Source organism: Euprymna scolopes, chromosome 39 (assembly GCF_053919585.1).
Source record: "Euprymna scolopes isolate OS-2025 chromosome 39, ASM5391958v1, whole genome shotgun sequence".
Taxonomy (NCBI): Eukaryota; Metazoa; Mollusca; class Cephalopoda; order Sepiida; family Sepiolidae; genus Euprymna; species Euprymna scolopes.
The window spans coordinates 61,023,295-61,043,165 of NC_136520.1; the positions used below are offsets into that span (position 1 = coordinate 61,023,295).

A 19,871-nucleotide genomic window follows, 5' to 3' on the forward strand; every position below is an offset into this window, starting at 1 on the left:
GGGAGTATCTTGTGAAAGTTTGGCGAGGGGGGACCATAGATTGGAGTTCAGCCGAGCACTTTCCATGAAAATAACGATAAAGCAGAGACAAACTGGCAACATTTGTGAGAAAGAGGTTACAGGGAAGAGAAAAGGACATCCCCTACGAGGCTACGAAGTCTATTTTGAACTCTATCATGGAAGGATAAGTCCTTTCTAGCAGCTCCTGCCTAAATGTGGCAACAGTACTCCATCCTTGGACGTACCTGGCTCTTATATAGATAGAGAATTACATCAGCACTGAGATATCTATTGGATCGATAGAAGGATCCCACCATTTTTCCAGTGGCCTTAGCAACGGATTTAATGTATGTGTTTCATTTAAGATCAGGAGTAAAGGTCAAGCCCAGAAGCTTGTCAAAACATGAGGCCTCCCCAAGAGGCCTAAGCTCCAACCACTGTCTCATCACCACAGTGTTGCATCGCTGTGCATATTTTTTAGTGGAATGTGCTCTTGTGAACTCATTACGCTTCATCCTCTTGATGTAAATACCTATGACAAACCTGTTTAGCAGCAAAATCCCACCCCTCTCACTGTAGAGGTCTGTAGATGCCGGAAAACTTCTTGACCATGACTCCTGATCTGAAATGGAACACATACATCAAATCTGTTGCCAACGTCACCACATCGGGACTGGTGCATTCACCACTAAATTCTCCTTTTTAGTAGGGCCAAAACAAGAGTCTTCTAATATAATAGGCCCCGCACTATCAACCAAGCTTCAACCCCTGTCCCATCACTTCAGTGTTACATCCCCCATGCCTGTTGCTACAAGTATTTTAATAGAATTTTCTCTGAATTGATTGCATCTGTACTCCTTCAGCGTACATATCCCTCTCTCCCCGAAAAAACACGTTTAGCAAAAAAAAAAAAAAGAAAAAAAAAAAACTCCCACCCCATCTCTGTAGAGATCCCTGGATGCCGGAAAGCTTTCTACTCCAATAGTTTCTTTCCTTGAACTGTTAAATTTTGGAATTCCCTCCCTGCTTCCTGCTTTCCTTACTGTACTGACATGCAGAAGTTTAAATGTAATGTCAATCAACATCTCGCTCATCTCCTTATATAGTGCCTTGTAAACACTGACCGAAATAGTAGCCTCTTACGTTCCAATTGGCAATATACCTTGTCTATGGCGAACAAAAGTAGACAAGAAATTTTTTATTTTTAATTTTTATGTATGACAGAAAAAAAACATCTTATTGAGATGCGTGAATGTATCGAAGAAATTGTTTCTATGGCAACCTTATTAAATAGAAACTCTTGTTCAGTTTTAGCATTTTTAAAACATTTTTTTTTAAGTTTAAAAATATACAGAAGTTAATATTACTAGAGAAAAAAAAAAACAAGAAAAAATATTATTTAGTGGAAGTATAATTTGTACAAAAATACAGAAGATTTGTGTAACTTGGATTTTTAAACATATATTTATATATTTTCACTTTTCAAATTTCTACTGAGATAGTATAGTTGTAAAACCTTATGTCTAGAATCCTTATTCGGTTAAATTCACCTTCCACATCCTCGTGTTTACAAAGCCATTTGGCGGAAGTGACCTCAGACAAATTTTTAGCTACGGATGACCAAAACTGTATAGAATGTACCTTTTTTTTAAGCAAATATAAAAATAGAAGTTTACATGAATTAAAAACAAAAAAAAAAGTTCATGAACATATTATTATTATTATAAAGGTTATAATTTTCTCATAATAGTTCAAATAAAGACTGTTTGAATAAAACTTCTATTTTTATAATTGCATTGAAAAAAGAAAAAAAAAGGTACATTCTATACAGTTTTGGTCATCCATAGCTAAACATTTGTCTGACATTACTTCGGCCAAATGGCTTTGTAAACATAGGGATGCAGAACGTAAATTTAACCTCTTATTCTAATCTATGTTATGTTTCTCTTTGTCTGTTTGTGTGTTTGTCTGTCTGTCTGTCCGTCCGTTCCTCTTTTTCTCAGAAACTACTGTGTCAATGATTTCAATTTCATATAGACCTTTTCTATGATTAGGTGCAACAAACTGAGTATTATGGTATCCGTTCGGTACACAGTTAGTGATTAATAGGAATTCGTATTTAATATACAAATGAGCACAAATTTAACCATATTTAACCATCAACTTGGCATAAAACACTCCTTCTAAGTCAACAGGCTATAACTTTTGCCCATTTTTAATGGGCTAAAAAGTCTAGTATATTCATATATTTTCAATTTTCGACTTATGTCTAGAATTCCTATTCTAATTTTGATCATAATCTATTACATGATTTTTGACGAAGACTTAAGCTTAATGAGATTTAAGAAGAAATTGAAATTCAGGGAATCTTGCTTATTTGGCGTCTAATGACTACAGCCCAAATTTAATGCAAATTTGAAACATTTGAATTTTTAAATGGGGTTGAAATAGTTGTATTCATACTATGCGTTCTAAAACCCTTTGAAATTTTAATTGACATTGTGTACCTATTTGTTAAAATTTCATAAAAATTGGCGGTATCCGAATTTCCATGTAAGGTTTCTTCCTCCTTTTCTCCCCCTTTTGCATGAAACTAAATTAAACTAACTATAGCCTACATAATCACTCCCTGCACCGATATATTTCTAAACTCATAAAGATCAGTTAATTTGCTGAGTAGTCAATCATGCGCACACTAATACATCAACAAATACGCATTCCTAACTTTATATATATACTAGCAGTTCAGCCTGGCTTTGCTCGGGCCCTATGTATTCTGCATATATATATATATAAAAATTTATAAAATATATATGGCGATTAAGCTACACTGAATATTCGGCGTTTCATCCACTCTAGAACTCCTCAGGCTTATGGGCGAATTCTGTGGTTGTTTATCGTTTTTATATGCTCCTCTCCTATTGAGATTTTAGTTAGCCAATCAGCTTTCTAGTATCCACCGCCCCTCTTCCTATCAGCCAATGGGCATGTATTTTATCGGACAAAGGATCTGTTTTAAAACTAGGTTAGTGTTTTTTTATTTTTTATTGTTAGTTTATATATAAATATGTATATATATATGTGTGTACATACATATATGCACATATATATATGTGTGTGTGTGTATGTGTGATCGTTTATGTATATTCATGTTAATTTAATTTATTTATTTGTTAATTCTCTATTGTTTTTGTTGGTTTTAAAACTATTTTGTATCGCTATCCTAGAGTAAATTTTATTTTTTGAACACAGTTATTTGCTATTTCTCTTCTACAGTTTAATAGATGTTGGGGTTCTTTAAAGTACATGAAAAATTTGCTATCCTGTACTTTAAAGAACCCCAACATCTATTAAACTGTAGAAGAGAAATAGCAAATAACTGTGTTCAAAAAATAAAATTTACTCTAGGATAGCGATACAAAATAGTTTTAAAACTAACAAAAACAATAGAAAATAAATAAATTAAATAAACATGAATATACATAAACGATCACACATATATGTATGTGTATATATATATATGTGCATATATGTATGTACACATATATATATATATATATTTATATATAAACTAACAATAAAAAAAACAAAAAAAAACACTAACCTAGTTTTAAAACAGATCCTTTGTCTGATAAAATGCATGCCCATTGGCTGATAGGAAGGGGCGCGGTGGATACTAGAAAGCTGATTGGCTAACTAAAATCTCAATAGGAGAGGAGCATATAAAAACGATAAACAACCACAGAATTCGCGCATAAGTCTGAGGAGTCCTAGAGTGGATGAAACGCCGAATATTCAGTGTAGCTTAATCGCCATATATATTTTATGAATTATTAACTAGCTCTACCTATGTATTGAGCACTTTTGAAGTAAATACTTAAAGTTTACGCATAAATCTATACTTTCGTATATTAATCTTATGTGAGTAAATTAAGTAGTTATACTTATATATATATATATATATATATATATATATATATATATATTAAAAGGTTTGACTCATGTCCAGGTAACCTACATTTAAAATTTCAAGTGTTTAGATCCAAAATTGGCAAAGGAGTTTGGTAGAGTGTGCAATGGTCAACTCCTTCAACTTTGACCTCTTGGCAGCCAAATTTTTGCCCCAAAACTGATTAAAAAGCGTGTCGTAATACCCTTTATGTAAAATTTCAAATGTTTAGACCCAAAATTTTTTGAATAGTTTGCTAGAGACTGCAAAGGTCAAATCGTTGAACTTTGACCTCTTGACAGGCAAATTTCTGGCCGAAAACCGATTAAAAAGATTTTCCTAAATCTCAATACCCCTTATGTCAAATCACGAGTCTGCAGACTGAAAATTGACAGAGTAGTTTGGTAGAGAAATCTGAACACACAGACACACACACACAAACAATTTCATTTATATATATACAGATATATATATATATATATATATATATATATATATATATATATATATATATATATATATATATATAATCAGAGTTTATATATTTAAATTTCATTTAGAAAGATTTACTTTTCAAAATATAAATTATGAAGATTTTTAATTTTTCGATTTATGAGGGACTTGAGCATTTTTTTTTTTTTTTAATGCTCACCGCTTGGCTTCATAGTTTCAATATTCCGGACTTAATTCAAATCTAATCCAATCGAAAATACAACAACTATATTTTACTTTGGCTTTTAGCTAAGTGGAACATCCACTTTGACCGTTTGGATTTAAATTTAAGCAAAAGAACATACGGCTGCTGGTCTTATAGAACCAAAAATGAAACGGATTACTGCCTACTATTTTGGATGCCTCACCAGAGAAATTTGTTTTTTTACCTCCATTTTACCAATCATCAACTAATATAGAACTTAATAATAGCATCCTACTTTTTTCAAGTGTATGGCACGATCACGTTACATACCGGTTCTTGTCAGATCACTGAAGATAAGCAACATTGAGCCTGGCAAGTACCAGATGGGTGACTATTTGGGAATTCTAGGCGCTGTATGTACTCTCCACCCTTTTTTTTTTTTTTTTTTTTTAAAGCAAATGTAAAAATATAAGTTTTATTCAATCATTTTATTTGAACATTTATATCAAATTTATCACTTTTATAATAAAAATATGTTCATGAACTATTTTTTTCTAATCAAACAGGTGTATCTTGTCGAACTCAGGAATGTTTCTGTCGAACTCTGGCATTTTGAACGGAACCCTTTATTTACTTCACGGAGGTAGCATACTTTTGTTCCATTAGCCATGACTGGATAGAATTCGCAATTGTATTTGTCAGTCATCCATACTGAGAATTGAACCTTCAACCTTCAGGAGAATATCGCTTTTATAATTGATTTTTCGAAGTACTCTAACCACTGTGCCATGGATCCTTGCGAGTTTGACAGAAACATTCTCGAGTCTGACAAGATACACCTAAAGAGGGTTGGAGATTACATCGACCGAAATGTTGTGAAAATGACACTCAAGATAAGAACAGTAGTCCAATGAATCCAAACAATACAAATAACTAATCCTCATCTCAAAATTTCAGAAATGTTAAAAATAGGCTAGTCTAAATCAAGTATCGATATGTCAGACTGATTGATATTCAAGTCAGATTTTGAAAATTTGACAAAATAATTTCATATGATAGCCTTCAAAATATTATTATTATTATTATCATTATTATTATTATTATTATTATTATTATTATTATTATTATTATTATTATTATTAACTTTTCTTTAAATAAATGAATGAAAAGTATGATATGTAATGAATTCTTTTCTTTTCTTACCATCGGCAGGTAAAGGACAATTTGGTGATCGGGACCTCATGTGCCAAGCGCATGACTATCTGAGATGTGCCTCACAGCATCCAGTGAATTACATCGTGCCTAAAGTCCATTTTGTATTCTTTAATGCCATCACCGAACCAATGACAGAGACTCTGGAACAGCTTGGAATAAAGGTTTGGGGTGACATAGTTCCCGTCGAAGAAGATACAAAAACCTTGTTACAGTCAGTAGAGGAAGTCTTTCGAGATTCTTCTGATTCTGACAGCTGTGGAACTGTTTCAGATGAAGAAGAAGATGGAGAGGATAGAGAACCTTGTCCTGATCCTTTGGCATCGATTTCAACAGATCCGTCCAAAATTGACACGCAGTCATCACAAGCTGAAGAAACGTTTGCGCCCATCATTAATAAACTCATGCAAGATCTAAAAGATGTTTCAAAGAAGGAACTCAGCCAGGAAGAATCTTTGACAAATGATTCCAGATATTTGGCGATACCATTTGCAGTTCAGAGATTCTTCAACTTGCAGAAAATGCCGCTTGACACCAAAACACCGACTCTTGTCCCCTTGGAGCGCAAAGTAGAGACTGAAGGGGACCACCATGTGTCGCACATAACACGGGTCAATTTAGATATCACAACATTGATAACTCTAGTCTCTGCTGTCAGTCATGGTCGGTGCCATCTAATATTTCCAGAGAAAATATTAACAATGCAAGCTGAAGAAGAACGAGTGTGCCCAGTGCTCCCAAGATTACTTAACTTTATGGAAGGTAAATACCTTTTTTTTTGTTGTTGCTCTTTGTTTTTGATGGAAATCGCTCTAGACAAGTCATGAAGCCACTTGATGTAAGAAGTTGAAAAATGGTGGGATCATTCCATCACTCCAGAAAGTATCTCACTCTTGATGCAATCATCTATCTGTACAAGAGTCAGATATATCCTAAGATGGTGTACTGCTGCCACATCTGAGGTGGAGCTTCTAAGAGTACCTTTACATACCTTGACAGGAAATGTCAGATTTTCTGTTTTGACAGGGTACACAATCGTCTTCAAAATCTAGTGGGCAAGGCAGGGCAAGGACCCCCCCTCCCCCGCCCCCTACTTCCTTTTTCTCACAGAAGAGACACTGTGACTCTGTCTCTGCCCTATTGTTATTTTTATGGTAGGTACTCGACTGAGCTCCAATCTATGGTTCTGCCCTGTAAAATGTTTGCAATAAATATTATTCCAGCTACAACAACCATTGGCCTTTTGGCTAGGAGCAAAGTGTAGTATCTGTTTTGATAATACACTTCCCCTTTTCTGACCTCGATCAGTGCAAGAGAAATCCTTCTAGATTGGGGTAATTTTTATTTTTGTTCCTTTTCGAGAGCTGGATTTTTCCCCCACATTAAAAACCGACCTTGTGTTTAACTCTGCCCTCGTGAGGAGGCAAGTAAATAGTTACAACAGTCAATAATTTCCCTCACTCTCTTTCAGTGCCTAAAACTAAATGAAAATTCCATGAGCAAAGTTTCTTTCCTAAAACTATCCGTTTGTGAAACACAATACCATGTGGCTGCTTTCCGGTTGACTACAGTATGATCATCTTCAAATATAATATGAATAAGTTTCTGCTGAGCTGTCCCCTAAAATAATTAAGCTATACCCAAGTTCAACCATTACTGATCATGTTGTTTCACCATTTACCTAATACATTAACACTTATCCTAAAGTGGCCTCTTGATAAGTGTGGATCCTCCCCCCAAAAAACGAAATACTACTTTAAAGTCAAAGTTAGCCAATATTAAGTGGCCGAGAAACAGCAATTCTTTCCTCTTTGTCAGAAATCTAGCCCATGAAATATAAAGATTAAAGAAGAAAATAAGGAAAGTAAAAGTTACTAGGCTACCAAAAATATATTGTTAATCTAGCCATCAGTTTTCATTGTAATTTTTTTCATTACTAACCAGCACAGCGTTACCACTTTTGACTCTATCAGACATGTGTGTGCAGTGGAAGTGAAACGTAGACAATGAGGGTTGAGGACATGTGTTGCATGGAAAGAAATGATATGAAAATGATATGATAGATGCATAACCTGTCTTAATTATAGACGTAGATCTGATAATCTCAGAAGCAGATTAAGTCTGGACAATATAAGGAGATGTGTGCAGAATAGCAGATTTTGATGCTATGACCATGTTGAAAAAATGGATGAGAGTTCATAGGTTAGTAGATGTAGAACAGTTGAGGTAGCAAGGTCGGTTCACAGAAGAAGGTCAACCAAAATGTGGGAGGAAGTGATAAAGATGGACTTGAGAGAAAGAAGGATGAATAAAGACTTGGCCAGAAATACATTAGCTTGGAAGTCAATTTCTAAAAAAGCCGTCCAACACATGCCAGCAATTATCTATTAAACCAATGATGATCTTTATATTGAGATTTTTAATTTAGATTTGTATAGTTGGCATATATATATATATATATATATATATATATATATATATATATATAATTGGTATATTTAGGCCACATTTTTTCATTCAAGCAAATATTATTAAATGCAACGGAGACACTTTGCTTTATGATTCTTTTTTTTTTATATAATTTTTCGATTTTCCGTATAATCTTTTTTGTATCAAAGTAAAAAATATTAATAAAAGTTTCATGATTGTTGCTTTCGATTCGTCCACGAATCATCATCAGGTGTTGAAGTAAAAGTGCGAAGGAGCGAAAATGAGAATTAAAAGTGAAAACTAAAATATACAGTAAACGGTGATAAGTTAAAATATATAGAGTCGAAGAAAAGTCGATTAAAAATTCGAGTATTAAATTCAGCAGGTTCGTGGACACCGTTAACAAAGTCCGTCCAATACGAACTACGCAAGATATTTTAGAACGTTACTGCTTTTCTCAAATGCGATATCATTTATAGTGGATTTAAGGGTTCTAATATAAGGCGCTTCAAGAATTTTCAATTTTTTAATATTATTTTCATGTATAATTTTTATGTTGTCAACGAGGACCTTTCTAAAATTGGAGGGGGGCACTTATGATCTTTTATCAAATGTTTATATATAGAACTAATATTATTTAGATGCATAGTTATTAGCCGGGACAACGTTGTCGTTGTATGCCCAATATATGTATTATTTTCAGAATTACATTCTCCCAAAGAGCATTTAATTACATACACTACATTGGTTTGTTCCAACGTTTTTATAGTCGGCGAAGAGTTGTTTCCACCCACAAGGTTTTGTGTTCTAAACTTCTTGCAGTAGATAATAAATTTAATTTTAGAATTATTGTCAAAAGGCGTCAAGTATCTACATATGATATTTTTAATTGAGTTTTCTTCGATTCTGAAGTTAGGTGTCATTTTATTTTGATAAAATATATTAATGGGGTTTACATTGCGGTTTTGGCTAATATTATTATTAGGTTTTCAAGGGATTGTAGTATTCGTTTTATTTGTTCATCAACAATGTAATTAGGAAAATGATTATTGATAAGTACTTGCTTAATGTTTTTTTTCCAATGAGTAATGCTTTTTTGTAGATTATACCATTTTAGCGCGATTTAATAATTTTTTTATTATGGCTATTTTGTACCCTTGTGGGCACTCGCTTTTAAAGTCAGAAGGCAGAAGGCTCGTTGATTTTTTATATACAAAGGTATTTAAAGTATTACTGGACATGTCAATAAGGACATCAAGAAATGAAATTTTATTACAGCAAAAATTATGGAACTTTTATTGATATTTTTGACTTGGATCTAAAAAAGATTATACAGAAAATCAAAAAATTAAAAAAAAAAAGCATAAAGCAAAGTATATATATACTAGCAGGGGTTCTCGGCGTTGCAAGGGTGTTTGAAGGTGTATGCTGTGCAAAAAAAGCAAAAAAAACAAAAAAATGGTTAATTTTTTAAAACTTTGACCCCTATTATGACCCCTTAAAATTTATTGTTTCGGGCTCAAATCACTTTATTAAGTTAGATCCAGGTTCAAGGAACCTATATCTAAAATTTCAAGTGTCTAGACCCAAAATTGTCGGAGGAGTTTGGTAGAGTTCTTAAAGGTCAAATCGTTGAAATTTGACCCCTTAACAGCCAAATTTCTGGCTGACACCCGTCACATCGATTTTCCCAAATCTCAGTACCCGGTATTTCAAATTTCGAGTCTATAGACTAAAAATTGATAGAGTTATTGCGTAGTGAAATGTACACAGACAGACACACAGACAGACAGACAGACACGTTCACTTTTATATATATATATATATATATATATATATATATATATATATATATATATCTTCTATAATATAAAACTGAACGTCTGTGTGTGTGTTGTGTGTGTGTGTCTAGTCACGAATAGGCTCCTACATGGTTGACTATTTTAAAAAACTGATTACATATAATGATAGAAGATGTATCGAGACACATGAATGGGTATGTTTGATCTGGCATAATGATGATTCATTAAAATTGTGGGGTCTGTGTACGCGCCTGGCCCACAAAGTATGGAAATAAAAAATTTAACAACAAAAAAAAAAACGTTTACAAGTGTTTTTGATATAGATGTACATAATAATACTTTGATAAGTATGTTTTAACTTAAATAGGGATGGTATAATAAAATTGTGGGGTCTGCGTCCGCCCCTGGCCTCCATGGAATGGAAATAGGCACAAACTTTAATAAAGACTTTTCATATCTATCTGCATAAGTATACTTTGATAATTACGTTTCAGTTTGAAGAAGTATGGTATAATAAAATTATGGGGTGTTCATAGAATGTAAATATACCACAAAATCTAACAAGGTTTTTTTTTAATATAGATCCACAGAATATTGTGATAAGTGTTTCAGTGTGAACAGGTATGATATAATAAATTATGGGGTTTATCTATTTTATTTTTACTTTCATCATATTTTGCTTTGGATTTGATACCCCCAAATTCGACCAAAATTTACAACCCTTCCTTTTCATAACCTATCATACTTTCATAAATGAGAGTCCATTTTCTGTAGGCTGTTTTTGAACCCAGTCAACGACGGGTACTTTTGCTAGTATATATATATATATATATATAATCAAGCAAATATTATTAAATGCAACGGAGACATTTTAATGTATTGATATAATTTCTTTTTAATGAGTGATTTGATGTATCAAAATATAATTTTAGTTTGTCAATGTAGCAAAATAGAATTTTAAAAAACATGAAATGTTTATAGAGGTTTAAGGATAATTTTTTTTTTTTAGAAAAATATTGTTTTTTTTTTTCCACAGTAAGATTGTATAAACATACATCAAAATACAATTTTTGTTTTTCAATGCAGGAATATATAAATTTAATAGAGAAGTTTTTATTTATTTATAAAAATTTATAGAAATTTGTTAATAATATTGGTTTTCTTTTTTTCTTTTTTTTTTTTTTTTTTCAATGAGTGATTTTCATTGAAACCTTTCTGGAATACAGTGTTTTTTTTTTTGCACAGTTACAAGGGATAGCGTTCCCTTATTTGTTCAAAAACACCTTCCAATGGATTGTCTTTGTATGAATTTTTAGAAAGGTACGAATTATCGACCCCTTTTCGTCTGACAAACGCCCTCTATCAGCCGTTATTGAAACTAGAATACACGCATTCGCTTCATGTCACTGACATGCAGAAGTGCCAGTTATATATATATATATATATATATATATATATATATATATATATATATATATATATATATATGTTACAGAAGGTTAAAAAAACATCAGTACCATTGGTTTCAAATCCAATATAAGGAGACCAGTATATGGTCGAAAAATATCAAATACTCTTCAGCTTCTGTTTATATTTGTTTTAGAAAGAGGAACGGATATAAACAAAGGCTGAAAAAAAGAAAGTCAGTCTTTTTTTTTTTCTTTAAATGCTCAGAGACATAAAAAAAATATAGAAGAGTTGAATCACCGTAGAATGAGAAGAGCAAGAGGAATATGTAAATTGCTGAGAGAGAGAGAGAGAGAGAGAGAGAGAGAGAGAGAGAGAGAGAGCAAGATGATAGGATGACATGTTGTACAATACTACCGAAACCCTCTTCCCCTAATTTCAAGAAATAAAAAAAGAGAAAAAAAATATCACACAAAAATAAAGAAGAAATAGGTTTATCAGCAGAACAACAAAGAGAGGAAGTTGTTCACAAAGGAACATAAAAGAACGCAAAAATAGGATTGTTAATCAAGGTGTGGTGGTAGTTTGAGACAAAAGGACTGGAAAATAAGTAAATATGTTTCGAGTTTGTTTTACGGGCAGTTTCAGGAGTGTCAATGAATTTTGTAGCAGTTCATGACAGTTACGGACTGTTGCGGACAGTCTTGGGTTTGTGACGGTTGATGACAGTTATAGTTTAGATGAGTTGTGAGTTGGACACAGACGAACACAGATCATGGTTTGGATCTAGATGAACTAACATTGACTGACGAACATGGCCTTGAATGAACGTAGATGCAGACCTTAGCATGTAGCAGGTCGATGGTATCACACACTCCCCCAGAGTGCAACTGATATTTGCAGGACGTGTCAGAGTGTGTGCTTTGTTTTATTTTATTTTATACATGCGAACCCGTGTACGCCTGCTCGACAGCCACCAATATGAAAGACGACGACACAGCCAGAAGAGAAGAAGAAGGAAAAGAAAAAAAAAAATCTACAACACACAAGGTTAGGTTCGGTGATTTTGTCGAACGGGGGACCACGTAGTATCACAGTTCATTTAACTATAAATTATGACTTATAAGAACAATTAAAACATAATTTGTTTTTAAACATGGCTCAATCCTAGAACTAAGGTATATTTCAGCATGTATTTTGTGTTATGGAAATATATGAGATAAACCTTAGGGAAACACACCTTTATTAACTCACATTTTGTATAATAATTAGAAGAATACTAGTCCAGGGCAGGTAAAATTAATTTCACTCCCCGACAGACAATTTATGTTTGCACTTAACCGGATGGACACATTGGCCGGTGGGATTGGGGAGCTGGATACTTCTCTTAGTATTAAAATATGTTATTTTATTTTCATTGATTTATTTGCATACATTATATTTTTTAGTAAAAATGTTCCACACCTGTCAGATTGTTGTGTCTGACTTTGAGACTGTTTTAGGAACTCGTGGAGGAAAATTCAACCACAAAAGAGCCAAAAAGTTAATTATAAATTACGGCTAATTTTTTGCCAACTGCATGCACCTAGACGGGTTGAACTGGCTTCCTCCGAAGGAGGAAGTGTAAAGGTAATATTAAATTTACAAATGATCCCCAGTTGTATGTATATCATAGTAAGAGGAGATGACGACGTTACATTTTTGCAGTTCTTGCTGGAAGGTTTCAATGTCTTCCTACATACAGCACCTGGTATTCCCAAATGATCACCCATCTCGTATTAACCAGGCTTCACATGGCTTTCTTTTGTAACGTTGTTCCGGAACCAACAAACGTTGTGTGCAGTTTTAATTGCAGAAGAGATTACGACAATAAATTGGAAATAATTCCAACTCGCTTGTTTTTTTTGTTTTTTTTGTAGTAACAACATTTATTTCCTCATTGGTACATTCGTGACGTCACTCACGCGATCTCGAACGTTCTCTACATCTCTCACGAGATCCCGAACGTTGTCTTGTCTCTCTCGTGATCGTTCTTTTTCTCTTTTTTTATAGTCTTTATTTTATCCCCACCGGTGACGTCACTTGACATGCATTTGCATCCGTGCTATGTTACACCGATGTGACAACGTGATTATGCTGTATATTAATTTATGCTTTAATTGTCCTTATTAGGACTAATTAAAACAATTAAAAGATAAAATTTAAATGAGAAATTTGAAAACTTTGAAGTGTCGGAAATAAGGATAAAATAATTTTTATTTTAATTGGAATTCATTGAGATGAATATTATTTATTAATTTTATTTATTTACTAGAATTTCAGCCTGGCGTTGCCCGGGTATTTGGAGGTGTATGTTGAGCAAAAAAAAAAAAAAAGAAACAAAGCGGTCAATTTTTTTAACTTTGACCCCTATTATGACCCCTTAACATTTATTGTTTTGGGTTCAAATCAAGTTATAAAGTTAGATCCATAGCCAATGATCCTTTGTCTAAAATTTCAAGTGTTTAGACCCAAAATTGGCGGAGGAGTTTGGTAGAGTTCTTAAAGGTCAAATCATTGAACTTTGACCGCTTAACAGCCAAATTTCTGGCCGAAAATGTATTACGAAGATTTTACCAAATCTCAATACCCTGTATATCAAATTTTGAGTCTAGACTTTAAATTGACAGAAATATTGTGTAGGGAAATGTACACAGACAGACAGACACACACACAGACACGTTCACTTTTATTGATATATAGATTGCGGACTATTATTCTCATCTTCTAGTTGTTGTTTCACAACGTTTCAGCCAACAATTCCTCTGGCCTTCGTCAGGTGGCAACCACGACGGGATAGGAATGTTGAATCTTCTAACTACTACCTGACGAAGGCCAGAGGAATAGTTGGCCAAAACGTCGTGAAACACCAACTAAAAGATGAAGATAACAGTTCGCAAATAAATAAATAAAATTAAAAGCATTTTTATTTCCTTTTTTTGTTGTTGTTGTTGTTGTTGTTGTAAGTCCAATATTTTGCTAAAAATAGCTTCATCAGGGTAGGAAGTCCAGTCCGTGATTTTTTTTTTTTTTTTTTTTTTTTCTTTTCTTTTGTTCATTTTGGTGTTAGGGGGGAAGTAATAATGAAAAAAAAAAAAAAAATCACGGACTGGACTTCCTACCCTGATGAAGTTATTGTTAGCAAAATATTGGACTTACAACAACAACAACAACAACAACAACAACAAAAAGAAGCAAATAAAACTGATTTTATTATTATTTCTGACACTTCAAAGTTTTCAAATTTCTCATTTAAATTTTATTAAAAAAAAAAAGTGTCTTCTAAAAATGTGTGACCATCTTTTACTATAAATTTCCTGCTCGAGGCAGGATCAAAACGCACGTGAAATTAGCGGAGCAACACATATATTTCTCTTTTCTTCTACTCCGAGGCATCATCTCCTCCATAACACCCAAATGAAAAAAAAAAAAAAGAGAAAAAAATCACAAACCGGACTTCGTACCCTGATGAAGCTGTTTTCAGCGAAATATTGGACTTAAAAAAAAAAAGTGAATAAAAATGATTTTTTCATCATTTCCGACACTTCAAAGTTTTCAAATTTCTCATTTAAATTTTATTCAAAATAAGTGTCATCTAAAAGTGTGTGATCATATTTTACTTTAATTAAAAGATAGTTTATTTTTAAACATGACTCAATCCCAGAACTAAAGTATATTTCAGCATGTATTTTGTGTTATTTTTTTTTTATTTCTTATTTTTTTACACAGGCGTCACCACTTATCAAGGCCGATAGGCCACTCAAGGATAAGGGTTAAAGAGTGTAGAGTAGTCAAAAGGACAATATAGTAATCGATAGTGATGGAAGTTCGGTAAATTTGTTAACTTAAGTGGAACGGCTCATCAAAAACTTGTTCACGTTGGACTTAAAGACAACCATATTATAGACAGCTGAAAAGCAGAAAAACGGTAGACAATCCCATAGGCGTGCAGTTCTAAGAAAGAAGCTTTGACATGGAATCTATGTTTAGGTTTAGGCACAGATAAAGAGTGGGGAAAATTATTGATAATATTTTGAGCTAGTCTAGTGTTTCTTGTGAAAGTTTGGCGAGGGGGGGACCATAGATTGAAGCTCAGTCGAACACTTTCTATGAAAATAACGATAAAGCAGAAACAAACTCGCAACATCTCTTCTGTGAGATAGAGGTTGCAGCGAAGAGAAAAGCATTTTTATTTACTTTTTTTTTGTGTTATGGAAATGTATGAGAAAAACCTAACGGAAACAAACCTTTATTAACTCACATTTTGTATAATAACTAGAAAAATACCGATCTCAGGGCAGGTAAAACGTTCATTATGGACACATTGCCGAGTAGAGGATTGGCTAGTTCTATAAATATTAAAATATTTTATTTTAATTAATTTTCATATTTTGATTCATTGTGTTTTCTAGGTAAAAAGTTATATACCTGCCAGACTGCTGTGTCCGACTTTGAGACTATTTTAGGAACTCTTGGAGGAAAGTCCGAACGTGAAAGAGCCAAAGAATTAATGTCTCGCGTTGAAATTGTTCCTGATCAGCCTTCTGAAAGGTCACGTTCTTTGCCAGTGACTGGGAAGCTGAAGAAAAGATCCAAGGTAAAAACTTGCTCTGTTGTGTTCTTTTTCGTTGGAGATGTGGCCTTTAAAATCCGGCGCCAACCGATTTTGTTTTGTTTGTCGTGCAGCTCTGGTCATTCATAGATTCTCGACAGCGGTCAATGTAAACAAAATGAAAGAATTGATTCTTAAAGGTCAAGAGATTCTTAAGTTTTGTTGCTTCACGCTTTTGTCTCCTTCAGGAAATTTTTGTGCGATAAACCACGGGTCGCGATGATTTTTTTTTTCCCAGTTGAATAGTCAGAGGATTGCCAGCATTAACAGAAAAGCATTTTCGTTTTAAAAACTTATTTTAAAATCTAAATAAGTTGTCTATCTTAACTATCTTCCTACACTTTTCCGCTGAAAATTATAGATTCATATTATTTGGATTCTTCGGAGTACTGTTCTCATCTGAATTGCTATTTTCACAACGTTCATACGAGAAGCGTCTCGCAAGGATCCCTGACGTTGTGGATAAAGTACTTGATAAATTTAGTTGTAAAGTTAGTAGTGTTGGGACGATTAATCGGAATCAGTAATCGGAAAAATCGGATCTTTTTGGAGTATCGGAATCTGAAAAATTTGAGCCTATTTTCTGATGCCAAAACCGATTCCTTATATTATCATTTTTTATTTGATTTTGGCTTAAGAGACATCTTCCACTGCTTGTAGTAAAAATAAAGTAATAAATATTTATTGATTTAAACTTCCAGTAAAACAAAAATCTCTAGATCACCCCCTTATAAATGTGTTTTTACATTTGAGAAAATCTAGGCACATTTAAGATGTGTTTTTACGTTTGAGAAAATATAGGCACATTTAAGATGTGTTTTTACGTTTGAGAAAATATAGGCACATTTAAGATGTGCTTTTACGTTTGAGAAAATATAGGCACATTTAAGATGTGCTTTTACGTTTGAGAAAATATAGGCACATTTAAGATGTGTTTTTACGTTTGAGAAAATATAGGCACATTTAAGATGTGTTTTTACGTTTGAGAAAATATAGGCACATTTAAGACGTGCTTTTACGTTTGAGAAAATATAGGCACATTTAAGATGTGTTTTTACGTTTGAGAAAATATAGGCACATTTAAGATGTGTTTTTACGTTTGAGAAAATATAGGCACATTTAAGACGTGCTTTTACGTTTGAGAAAATATAGGCACATTTAAGATGTGTTTTTACGTTTGAGAAAATATAGGCACATTTAAGATGTGTTTTTACGTTTGAGAAAATATAGGCACATTTAAGATGTGCTTTTACGTTTGAGAAAATATAGGCACATTTAAGATGTGTTTTTACATTTGAGAAAATATAGGCACATTTAAGATGTGTTTTTACGTTTGAGAAAATATAGGAACATTTAAGATGTGTTTTTACATTTGAGAAAATATAGGCACATTTAAGATGTGTTTTTACATTTGAGAAAATATAGGCACATTTAAGATGTGTTTTTACATTTGAGAAAATATAGGCACATTTAAGATGTGTTTTTACATTTGAGAAAATATAGGCACATTTAAGATGTGTTTTTACATTTGAGAAAATATAGGCACATTTAAGATGTGTTTTTACATTTGAGAAAATATAGGAACATTTAAGATGTGTTTTTACATTTGAGAAAATATAGGCACATTTAAGATGTGTTTTTACGTTTAAGAAAATATAGGCACATTTAAGATGTGTTTTTACGTTTGAGAAAATATAGGCACATTAAAGATGTGTTTTTACGTTTGAGAAAATATAGGCACATTTAAGATGTGTTTTTACATTTGAGAAAATATAGGAACATTTAAGATGTGCTTTTACGTTTGAGAAAATATAGGCACATTTAAGATGTGTTTTTACATTTGAGAAAATATAGGCACATTTAAGATGTGTTTTTACATTTGAGAAAATATAGGCACATTTAAGATGTGCTTTTACGTTTGAGAAAATATAGGCACATTTAAGATGTGTTTTTACGTTTGAGAAAATATAGGCACATTTAAGACGTGCTTTTACGTTTGAGAAAATATAGGCACATTTAAGATGTGCTTTTACGTTTGAGAAAATATAGGCACATTTAAGATGTGCTTTTACGTTTGAGAAAATATAGGCACATTTAAGATGTGTTTTTACATTTGAGAAAATATAGGCACATTTAAGATGTGTGTTTACGTTTGAGAAAATATAGGCACATTTAAGATGTGTTTTTACGTTTGAGAAAATATAGGCACATTTAAGACGTGTTTTTACGTTTGAGAAAATATAGGCACATTTAAGACGTGCTTTTACGTTTGAGAAAATATAGGCACATTTAAGATGTGTTTTTACATTTGAGAAAATATAGGCACATTTAAGATGTGTTTTTACGTTTGAGAAAATATAGGCACATTTAAGATGTGTTTTTACATTTGAGAAAATATAGGCACATTTAAGATGTGTTTTTACATTTGAGAAAATATAGGCACATTTAAGATGTGTTTTTACATTTGAGAAAATATAGGCACATTTAAGATGTGTTTTTACATTTGAGAAAATATAGGCACATTTAAGATGTGTTTTTACGTTTGAGAAAATATAGGCACATTTAAGATGTGTTTTTACGTTTGAGAAAATATAGGCCCATTTAAGATGTGTTTTTACGTTTGAGAAAATATAGGCACATTTAAGATGTGTTTTTACGTTTGAGAAAATATAGGAACATTTAAGATGTGTTTTTACATTTGAGAAAATATAGGCACATTTAAGATGTGTTTTTACATTTGAGAAAATATAGGAACATTTAAGATGTGTTTTTACATTTGAGAAAATATAGGCACATTTAAGATGTGTTTTTACATTTGAGAAAATATAGGCACATTTAAGATGTGTTTTTACATTTGAGAAAATATAGGCACATTTAAGATGTGTTTTTACGTTTGAGAAAATATAGGCACATTTAAGATGTGTTTTTACATTTGAGAAAATATAGGCACATTTAAGATGTGTTTTTACGTTTGAGAAAATATAGGCACATTTAAGATGTGTTTTTACGTTTGAGAAAATATAGGAACATTTAAGATGTGTTTTTACGTTTGAGAAAATATAGGCACATTTAAGATGTGTTTTTACATTTGAGAAAATATAGGCACATTTAAGATGTGTTTTTACGTTTGAGAAAATATAGGAACATTTAAGATGTGTTTTTACATTTGAGAAAATATAGGCACATTTAAGATGTGTGTTTACATTTGAGAAAATATAGGCACATTTAAGACGTGCTTTTACGTTTGAGAAAATATAGGCACATTTAAGATGTGTTTTTACGTTTGAGAAAATATAGGCACATTTAAGATGTGTTTTTACGTTTGAGGAAATATAGGAACATTTCAGATGTGTTTTTACATTTGAGAAAATATAGGCACATTTAAGATGTGTTTTTACGTTTGAGAAAATATAGGCACATTTAAGATGTGTTTTTACATTTGAGAAAATATAGGCACATTTAAGATGTGTTTTTACGTTTGAGAAAATATAGGCACATTTAAGATGTGTTTTTACGTTTGAGGAAATATAGGCCCATTTAAGATGTGTTTTTACATTTGAGAAAATATAGGCACATTTAAGATGTGTTTTTACATTTGAGAAAATATAGGCACATTTAAGATGTGTTTTTACGTTTGAGAAAATATAGGCACATTTAAGATGTGTTTTTACATTTGAGAAAATATAGGCACATTTAAGATGTGTTTTTACGTTTGAGAAAATATCGGAACATTTAAGATGTGTTTTTACATTTGAGAAAATATAGGCACATTTAAGATGTGTT

The 19,871-nt window shown here is 32.4% G+C and overlaps 1 protein-coding gene across 1 annotated transcript in view; it reads left to right on the top strand.

Moving 5' to 3' along the window:
• The window catches only part of LOC145263803 (UPF0415 protein C7orf25 homolog), a 707,479-nt gene that overhangs the window by 629,061 nt on the left and 58,547 nt on the right, over positions 1-19,871 (top strand). The window contains exons 4-5 of the mRNA XM_080120866.1: positions 5,799-6,560; positions 15,889-16,073. Coding sequence (XP_079976992.1) covers positions 5,799-6,560; positions 15,889-16,073 — 947 coding nt within the window. The remainder of the gene's footprint in view (positions 1-5,798; positions 6,561-15,888; positions 16,074-19,871) is intronic.